At 42.5% G+C, this 10,807-nt stretch overlaps 1 protein-coding gene across 1 annotated transcript; it reads left to right on the top strand.

The window, feature by feature from the left end:
* The first annotated feature begins 7,327 nt into the window (after positions 1 to 7,327).
* Positions 7,328 to 10,278, top strand: LOC116030668 (calmodulin-binding receptor-like cytoplasmic kinase 2). Its single transcript, XM_031272983.1, has 6 exons — positions 7,328 to 7,679; positions 8,399 to 8,634; positions 8,719 to 8,887; positions 8,976 to 9,065; positions 9,147 to 9,448; positions 9,668 to 10,278. The coding sequence occupies exons 1-6, from the start codon at positions 7,433 to 7,435 to the stop codon at positions 9,875 to 9,877; spliced, it is 1,254 nt and encodes a 417-aa protein (XP_031128843.1). The 5' UTR covers positions 7,328 to 7,432; the 3' UTR covers positions 9,878 to 10,278.
* Positions 10,279 to 10,807: the final 529 nt, after the last annotated feature.

Below are 10,807 nucleotides of genomic sequence, written 5' to 3'. Positions count from 1 at the left end.
TGAATTTTGAATGATGAACATTGATTTATTCTCTTTATTTGCCCATGAATTCACATGCTTAATGCCCATAGTTTTCTTTCATTATTAGTGTAGGTATATTTTGTATTTGTGCTTGATGAATTGTCTTGTTGGTGGTATCCTTTGTTGAACAAAAATGGGATGGATTGACATACTTAATTGATTCAAATTCTCATGCTTTAAATTGTGCATATAAAGTGTTTGATAAAATGCCAAAGTGAGAATTTTTGAAGTCTTGGTATTATTTATTTGCATTTTGCTTTTCAATTCAAAATTCTTTGAATTTTTGCAAGTAATGTGTTTTGGTTTTGGTGTGTAGTTGCTCAAAATGGCCCCAAAAACTAGAAATCCCAAGAGGAATAGGGGTGAATCATCCCAACAACCTCAAGAACAACCCCAAAGGGAGCAAGCTGAAATTTTTAATACCCCAGGAGCTTTGGAAAGATTCCAAACTTGGATCTCTACAAGAGATTTCAAGAAAGAAAGGGGATTAGAATATGTTGTCCCCGAAAGGTGGAATTGGGGTCCTTTATTATTGGCTCAACCGGGTGAGGCCTTTGCTGCGGTGGTCCGTGAATTCTATGCTAATGCCAAAGATGGGCCACACAATAATGTATGCATAGTAAGAGGTGTGGAAGTGAATTTCTCTCCACGGGCAATCAACGCATACTACGGTACGAGAAATTACAATGGAGAGGATTATTATCACAATGAGTTGATGCCTGGCAGGATTACAGTTGGAGCATTAAATGAAATTGCCAGATCCTTCCACCGTGATGCCGAATGGAACGTCCAAAGTGGGACGATAGCTCACGTGAACTATGTGTACTTCACCCCGCAAGACCGTGGCATCCTAGACTTCGTCAAGGCAAAGCTCATCCCCCATTCACATAGGGGAAACGTTCGCAGAGACTAGGTCCTTTTGGCCTATTGTATTAAGGAGCGTCAAACCATTGACGTAGGGACTCTTATTAATCACATCATACGTGAGACTGCATCCTCGGATAAAAAATCACGTTGCCCTTTAGGCCACCCGTTCCTTATTACAGAGCTTTGCCATCTTGCGGGAGTGCCAATAGATCCTCACCAGGAAATCAAGGTCCATCCTCAGTGTTTTCTCTCTCAGCAGTATATTCAAAGCCGATATGGGCATGGACAAATGCCCGTCAATGACCCTGATGATGAGGAAAATGAGGAACAAGCTAATGATGAAGCAATGGAGGACCCTGCAAATATTCCTCTACCTGCCGCACCTGCACCGGATCAATTCCCTCCTCAGTACAACATGGACCAATTCTTTGCCAAACAGGAGGAGTTTATGAGGCGGCAGGAGGACTTATGACGATGCACGAGGGTTATATGAGGAGGAGCGATGACATCAATTGGTTTGTTGGTACGTCTGCGCATCAACATAATCTAGCAGCTCAAGGCTTGACCCCTCAGTTCCCACCACCACCACCATGGCTTCAGGATCCCCAGTACATCCCAGAGTTCTACAGATCTTATTTCCCACCACCACCACCCGAAGGTGATCATCAGTAGCAGGTCAAGGGATGCCCTTCAATCCCTTTCCCCCGATTTATTTTGTTTCATTGGGACAATGTAACTCTTTATGTGTGGGGGGAAGAGGTTGAATTGATTTTCCCTTTTTATATTTTCAGCTTTGTTTTTAATATTTAGTTTTATTTTGTTTTTAAAACTTCTCCTGATTTGAATTTGAACTCTTACTCCTATTTGTCTTGCTTTTCGGGTTTCTTTGAAATGAAAAATTGTGCTTCTATGTTGAAAAATATGCTCATGAGCTTGTTGGTTTCCCCACTTGAACTTTTGTAAATATGTCATGTTTTTGCTTGGATGATTCATGATCTTCTTGTTGATAAATTACTTGTCATGGCATCTAGTTGCAATTATTCTCTCTTGTCGATTTGTGGTTTGTTTGGTTGAACTTGTTGCTTTCCAATGTGTCATTGATGAAATCAAAGTGAAGCACATGATTGAACTATTTTCTTGCCAATATCCTTGTTAATCGTTTAATAATTGAAATAATTCCTAATCTAGTGGTTCGTGCTTCGCTAGTGAAAGTTTATGTGAAATTCCGGTATTGCCTCATTAATTGGCTTTATGGAACTTGCCTCAATACTCCTCTAAAATGTAGTCTAATTGTTTGCATGCTTAGAAATGATTTAGGCCATTTTTGTTCACCCTTAGCCTTTAGACCTACCCTTATCACATGTTTTTATCCCTTGTGTCCCATTTGACCCTTTTTCTTTGTTTAATAAGTGCTAAGCACTTAACCCCTCTTCGTGAATTTTTCTTGTTTAACCATCATCATCAAACCCTTAGCCCTTAGCCAAATATATTCCCTTCCACCCTTGAGAGAATTTAGCATTTATCTTTGTTATTCTTGTAGATGAGATTTTTATGGAGCTTATAGTTAGAAAGCAACATTTTACATTGAAATGTCTAAGTGTGGGGGTCTTGATCTATAGTTGTGTCTTAATGGGAGTTAGGGCATATATTAGAGCACTCACTTTTGCACTTGACTTTTGCACCTTGGGAGAGGGCAAATTTGTTAAGGGATTTCGTTTAGATTGCTTGTTCTTGATTAGTTCTTTATTGTGGGTTTGAATTATGGGAGTAATTCCTTCCCCTTTGTGAATGCAATCAATCACATTTGTTAGAACCCAAATTACATATCTGACCTTAGTTTGGCATTAGGAAATTAAACACTTAAACCCGGAAATCCCACTCTCTCTATATTGTTTTCATCAACTAGCTTTCATTATTCTATTTTATTACAATATTTGCAACCGTTCAAACACCATTTTCGTTCGGATTAGCTTCATAAGAGTATGTTAGTAACTAGTGTTCGATACGCCCCGCTTCCCTGTAGATCAATACCCCGGAATACTCCGGGTATTTGAATTGTTATAAAAATATGCAACAATCATCCGACCAAACGAATCCTTCCCTAGTCTTCAGAGCATCGAAGAAGGGTAAGGATCGGTCGGCCGATTTAGAAAGAAATCGGCTTAATGCTGCCAACCGACCTGTAAGACGTTATAACTCCTTGATGGTCTTAGGTGGCTGCATATCCAGTACAACCCTAACCTTTTCTGGGTTTGGCTCAATTCCCCGCCGAGTCACCATATACCCTAGGAACTTCCCGCCTTGCACAGCAAAAGCACACTTCTTCGCGTTCAATCTCAGATTGTGCTTCTCTATCACTCGGAAGTTAGCAACAAGGTCACTCGCATAACTTTCTTCTTCGAGGCTTTTCACCAACATGTCATCCACATAAGCAACCATGGACTTACCCAACAAGTCTTTGAATAATTGAGACACCATCCTGGTATAGGTCGCACCAGAATTATTCAGGCCAAAGGGCATGACTCGGTAACAGTATACCCCTACAAAGGCGGTTTTCTCCTCGTCCGGGGCATGCATGAAGATTTGGTGGTAACCCCAAAGGCATCCATGAAGCTTAGTAGTGCACACACGACTGTCTCATCAACCATCTGATCGATCCTTGGTAACGGAAACGGATCCTTTGGGCATGCTTTGTCTAGGTCGGTGTAGTTAACACACATCCTTCATACAAGAGGCTTCGGGACCAATACTACATTGGCCAGCCATTTTGGATATTTAACTTCTCGGATGTGCCCAGTGACCAGGAATTCAATTTCCTTCTTCACAAACTCTCGTCGATCTGTTGAGAGGTGTTTTTTCTTCTGAACAACAAGTCGATAAGCCGAGCCTACCGCCAACCGGTGAGTGATTATAGATCGGTCCACCCCTAGCATATCTTCTGGTCCCCATGTGAAGATTTTCTTGTATTTCCTCAATACTTGCACGATCGGCCTTTTGACTATATCTGGAAGGCCCTTTCCAATCCTCACCCGTCTTTCAGGGTGGATCGGATCAATCTCTACCTCTTCTAATTCGACTGACGGCTCGGGTTATTCCAAAGTGTGTTCCCTCATGTCCTCTTTCTTAGTGATGGTGTGGATCTGTAGGTCTGACCTTCCCATCTGGCGATAGGATTGTAAATAACAGTCACGAGCTATCTTCTGATCGCTCCGTACCACTCCCACCCCGACAGGGGTTCGAAATTTCATGCATAGATGCTTCAAAGATATCAAAGCTCCCAAATCCTCTAACCCCGGCCTTCCAAGGATGGCGTTATGAGAACACTCTAGGTGAACAACTACAAATTCCATCTCCACGGTAGTAACGTTAGGGTAGGTACCTAGCTCGACCAACAACTTTATAGAACCCTCGATTTCGATGGAGTCACCCGTGAACCCCACTAATGGAGTCATGACCGACCTAAGGATGTCTTGATCCAATCTCAACTTCTTGAAAGTGTCAAAATAGAGGATGTTAACATTGTTACCCGTATCCACCAATACCCATCTCACGACGGTACCGACTATGTCTATTGTTATGACTAGGGCATCTTAATGGGGCCCGGCCCCTAAGGGCAACTCATCATCTGTGAAAGTGACCGGCTCTTAGCATGCCTTTTTCACATTAGCCTCTCTTCCATAAACAGCTCCGATGTACAGCTGTCGAGCCCAAGCCTTCCTCGATCCAGCCGAGTCACCTCTCTCAAGACCTCCGACGATCATGTTGATGACGTCCTTCCCCTTCCAGTTTGCCTCCTCACTCCCTGTAGCAGGTTGCTTTCCCTAATCACGGGTTTCCGCACTGCCAGGGCACGCCCTGACGCCATTGGCTTGGAGTGCTTCTTTGAATGATAGCCTCCATTTCTTTCTTCAAGAAGTCGCACTCCTCGGTCGAATTAGTGGCCGACCGATGCAACCGACAATACTTGCCAATTCCTGAGATTTGCCCAGCGGTCAGAGGCATATTAGTCGGTCGTGACTCTAACGGAGGTTGAGTTTGAACTTCTTGAACCGCGACCGGCTGCTGGCGAAATGGTGGGACACTCGTTCTTTCAAGGTTCCGGCCAGTCTCTTGTTGGCCTAGTCAACTCTTGTCAAACCTTCCGGTTCGCGGTTTCTCTATACAAGGTTTCTTGGGTTGGGACGACCCTCCTTCCTGGATCCTTTTCTGCTTAATCACGTCTTCAGCGTCAGCGTGCCGATTGGCTCTTTGAATGGCTTGAGCGTACGAGCTCGACCACTCAGTGTGGAGGTTGGTATACAGCTTCCCCAACCTTAGATTTTCCATGAAAAGGATTAACATTGTTTAATCATCCAAATCGTCTATTGTGTGAACCTCTTTCTGCCATCTCGCCAGAAACGACCTAAGTGACTCATTGGGGTCCAGCTTAACCCCGGACAAGTACATGAAATTCTTTTTAGGACGCAGGTAAGCGGCATAGTTGGTCAAAAAGAGCTCGACCAACTGCGTAAAACTGCTCACAAAATGCTCGGGCAACCTGATGCACCACCTTTGCGCTAAACCGGTTAAAGTCGTTAGGAAGGCTTTACACATCAAAGGATCTTCAGTACCATGAATCTGCATTCGAGCCTGAAAACTAAGTAGGTGTTCCCGAGGATCTCTAGTCCCATCGTACGTCAAATTCTCAAGTAATTTAAACTTTGGTGGGGTCTGAAAGGCCATGATCTCCCGAGAGAATGGACACGCTCGCAGGAAAGACTGAGCATCATCTGTGTTTCCATCACTTGATTCTGTAAGTCCCGAACTTGCCGAGCTAACGCGACAACGTCCTCCGGCCTTTGACCCCGACCAGCTGCAGACTCTCCGCTACTCTCATGAATCGAGTGTTTCTCAATTTGCCTTTGAACCTCATCATACCTTCGCTCTCGCCTATTTTTAGGCTCGTTAGAGCGACCTCTCTCATATTTTCATTGCCGGTTTGCCAATCTGTCAAAGACAGACTGACGCGGTCCTCTTGACCTTAACGGAGATCGGCGCGAAGCGGCTGACCTTTGCCCTACCGATCAGACAGACCTTGCTGGCTGAACCGCCGGAGGCTTATCTCTCTCACGAAGATGCACCTCTCGCTCGTAGATGTTTGCTAATCGAGTGAGTGTCCCCAAAATCCCCAACTGCACGAGTTGATCAGGTGCGACTAGCGAAGGAGCCGGAGGCGCCTCTCCAACTTGGACCCCATTAACAGGAGGGTCTTCCATTCGCACTTGCTCGCTTTGAGCACAAGAGTTTTGGTGATTAAGCTGCTCTCACAGGTCGCCAGCACGGGGTCGGGATAACTGCTCTTGTAGGTCCTTTCCCTGATAAACAGTTTGCCTAGCAGTACCATTCGCTTGCACCTAGACTTGCGTTCTTCCTTGTCCCTAACCCTGACGACTCCTAGTAGTCACCATTGCTATGTACTTCCAACCTTCTCAGTCAGTTAGAGACCACACAACCTTTTGTTCGATCTCCACGGATGACGCCAATGTTGGTTTTATCTCCCACGGAATAGTCGAACAGCAGGCCAACACCACCGGAAAATCGACAAACACGACCGTAAGACTAGACTGACTTCTCAGTCCTCTTTGTATTATAGATTGCCTTTGAGTACAATGAATGGCTTATGCGTGTGGAAAAATTGCTCATGCCCCTCTCAAGGCTTAGAACCCCTATTTATACAAGCTAATAGAGATTTCTCCTTTAGGAAACTTTTAAACTACTTTAGGAAATCTTTACTTATTACATTTAGGCACTTTCCTAACCTATCTCGGCCTTCCTTTCGCCACCCGGCCCTTTTAGGAAACTCTTATGACCGCATTTCTTACACCACCTTCCTTGCACCGCCTTCCATGCCTCGGCCTGCTTCTAGGTCGGTCTGGGCCAATTCATCTCCCCTTCACTCCTTAGCTCGCCCTTTCTTCCATGGTAGTTAATTGTTTCAATAGCAATGTTCAATCACTCTGAGCCTAAGATCCTCAGTTGCCTTGTCACCTCTTCAACGATCCCTCAACCGATCAACCGATCATCGACTGACCTACACCGCACTGTCATACCTTCCTCTGAGTCCTCTTTCCCTCTTCATCAATCGTCCCTTCTTTTCTACGCCGAGCTCCTAATGCCGAGCCTTAGTCTATCCCCCATCAATGATTAAAAGACAAATTAACCCAATGAGGTAGCTCAAGTGACAAGTGAGCTCTCACAAGTAACAATTTTCCTTGGGCCAGCTCCCGTACCTCTCGAAACGAATACAAACGGACAGAAAAAGACATGGTGAATTAATCAAAAAAAATGATTAAAAGTAAAATTTGTCTCTATCATTAAGACGGGGCATTGGGCAAGTTGCTCTGACGCATTAAAACGACTACCGACCAAAGCAGGCGCACGTTAGCCCAATTGGCCGTACAGAATGTTATCAAACTTGGCTGCTCTCGTTGAAAACTCGAAACATTTTACGGCTACTGCGTAGTGCGTACCCTCCATTACACGTCAACTCTGCTCTCTCTCGCCGATGAATCGGAGCAGGCGGAACCCGAGCTCCAGCTCCGGATCTGTCGGCCGTCGTACGCCGGACCGCTTCTCCCAATCTCCCAGCTACTCTTCATCCTCATCCTCCCACAGGTCAACCACCTCTGCTGGCAACCCGGTCAAAGTTGCCGCTCGGACCGTCGCCGGAGCTTTCGCAGCTTGTTTTGCTCCTCCAGATTCGAAGGACTCCACTCATTTTGATGATTCCGACTCCTTCAAACCTCCCTCTGGTAAATAATCTCCACTCGCATTAGTATACATACACATATACTCCGTAATACGTATACATACTTACCGCTTACACGAAAGGGAACGAGTTTAATCTGTGCCGTGCTGTTGAGTTTCACTATTCATAGCTTTTCTTCGGAGAAAAGCTAATTTTGGAGATTCGCGATTGTTATGATCTCTCTCGCTCATGATGTTATACATGTATTAAGGCTATTCGTTCTGATTTCCCGCTCTAGTTTGATCATTATTCTGTTGCGCAAAACAATAAATTTCTCAAGATCTGCCAGTAATTTGATGCAATGCCTTGATGATGTTCTAGAGTTAGAACATTGTTTATACAGGGGGAGTTCGCATAGATAATCAAGTTCTTATCTGAACTTCAAAAAGCTTTTTGATAATGTATAGATAGATTCATAATATTTAAAAATATTTCTTGCTGAGAATACAAATATTATAATAGCGAGAATTAGTACGGATCTTTAACTTTTGGCATTTTTCTATGGTGTTCTCTTGGCCTCTTGCTTTTGTTTTCAAGTTATTTGTCCCTTTTGATTTTACTTCTTTTCTGACATTAGCGTTTTTGCTATTGGCTTCGTGGCTTGTATTCTCAGTGATGGGAAATCTGGTTGAGTTAAGAGTATTCAATGAAAAATTGGATGACTGAGATGAATTGTTTTGTATTCCATAAGGCTGAATTAATTGTACATTTGGGAATTTCTAGTTTATTCAGGCACTGGCAGTGAGAGGAGACGTAATTCGAATCAGAACATTTGTGCTCATCCAAACAATTCAACCCACATGAAAGAGCCTGGAAGTGTGAAATTTACTATCGAAGAAATCATTAAAGCTACAAAAAACTTTTCCTTGAGCCTGAAAATTGGACAAGGTGGTTTTGGGACCGTCTACAAGGGTCGCCTTGGAGATGGAACTCTTGTTGCAGTCAAGCGTGCCAAGAAGGTGGAGGTTCAATTAATCACAGTTTTTATCATAAAACATATTGCAGAAGAAATGTCCTAAGCACCTAAATTGGCTTTACTGCAGTCTGTTTATGATAAGCATTTAGGAACTGAATTTCAAAGTGAGGTCCAAACCCTGGCAAAAGTAGAGCATCTAAATTTAGTCAAGTTTTATGGGTTCTTGGAACATGGAGAGGAAAGGATTGTTGTTGTTGAGTACGTCTCAAATGGGACTCTTAGGGAACACTTGGACTGTGAGTTCTCTCTGAACCTCTCATAATTTTTGTTTTCAGATTTTCAACTTATTTCACTGCTTGCCTTTGATTACATTAAATGATCTAGGTATCAATGGAAATGTTCTAAATCTTCCCAAGAGACTGGACATTGCAATAGATGTTGCCCACGCAATCACATACCTACATACATACACAGGTATAAACTGGGGTACCCGAGTATCTTGCAGGTTTCAGTTTAAGTGACACCTTTTCAGAGAATGGGTTGTTTTTCATGCAGATCACCCAATTATCCATAGAGACATCAAGTCTTCTAATATTCTCCTAACTGAACACCTCCGAGCTAAGGTGGCTGACTTTGGTTTCGCAAGGCTGGCAGCTGATAGCGAGTCTGGAGCCACACATGTTTCTACCCAAGTTAAAGGAACTGCTGGCTACTTGGACCCAGAATATCTCAGAACCTATCAGCTTACTGAGAAGAGTGATGTCTACTCATTTGGTGTATTGCTTGTCGAGCTTGTCACAGGCAGGCGTCCCATTGAGCCTACACGAGAACTCAAAGAGCGTATAACTGCTAGATGGGTATGATTCTGTTCTTCTAATCTAATAATATAAAGTTCATGACAGCAAAATTGTTTGTGCTAGCAAGTAAAGCTTAAAGTTCAACCATTCTGCAGAGAATGTATTCCTTGTTTCCCTTATTTTGATTTTTAAGCATGCTCTATGCTGGCTATAAACTATTTAGGAAGAAAAGTTATAGAACTATTATGTTCTTGGAACTAAAAATTGGTTCATATGCAGGCTGTGAAAAAATTCACTGAAGGAGATGCAATTTTAATTCTGGATCCAAGACTGGAAAGATCTGCTGCAAATAGTATGATTGCAGAAAGAATTCTTGAATTAGCTTTACTATGCTTGGCTCCTCACAGACATAGCCGGCCTGCAATGAGGAAGTGCACGGAGATTCTTTGGAGCATCCGCAAGGATTTATCAGATCCAAATATCTGTTAACTGTGTAGAAACATATGCTCATGTATGCCAAACGGAGCAGGTTTTTATGCCACATGCTGATGGGGGATTGTGTTCCAGGAAGCAGCAAATTGCATTCAGGAAGGTGGCTCTTTTCTGTTGATTTTTAGATGTATGAGCTGCACAGAAGAATATTAAGAAGTAAGTTACTTGAGGAAATACTTGAATGCAAGTACACTTCAATATTTAGCAAGATTGTATAGAAGAATTTGTTGAATGATGTATGGTATTTTATTTGTGCATAGGAGATTCATTTGTGGACACAATAAAGAATTTTATTTATGTTTTGGGATGAATTTCTTTTCTTCTTTTTTTTTTTTCCTCTTGATATTCTGTATTATAGACTTCAGATGAATTTCTTATGTATTATTCTATTAACCATTTGAATGCAGTGTCTATAGAATTTTAATGAAGGCTATGTGTGTGGGTGTTCTGTTTTTTAATTATTATGATAATATATGATGGTTTTGTTGAGATCGGGTCCACCATAAATCGGGTATGAAAGTACAGAACAGGGGTACGAAGGAAAGTAATAGTATTATTGATCTAGCTCAAAATGACGGTCCAAATAATAAATAAATAATTCAAGTTATAGCTCAAATAGTGGACTAGGAATAATAATACAGTTGTTAGGAATCAAATCCTGGTGTTATGGGTTAGATGTTAGGATCAAAAATCATCAAGCTAGGGAGGTTATTATGATCCAAGTAATGGTCTTTAAGGGGAAGCAGTGGTGCCTTATATATTGCTGAAGACCTTTTGGATGGTTGACAAATGTGACTGAATGTCAACGATCTCCACACAAAAATAAATAGAACATTCTGCCCTGTTTGGTAAATGGTTGTTGGCTGATTAGGTTGGTTGTTTGGGTTAGAAGGTATGATTTGTTAATAACATTAGCTGATTGTAAAA

This window comes from Ipomoea triloba, chromosome 9, assembly GCF_003576645.1.
Source record: "Ipomoea triloba cultivar NCNSP0323 chromosome 9, ASM357664v1".
In the NCBI taxonomy this organism is placed as follows: Eukaryota; Viridiplantae; Streptophyta; class Magnoliopsida; order Solanales; family Convolvulaceae; genus Ipomoea; species Ipomoea triloba.
The sequence above is the reverse complement of the archived record's forward strand: the minus strand, read 5'-3'. Positions and strand labels throughout refer to the sequence as shown.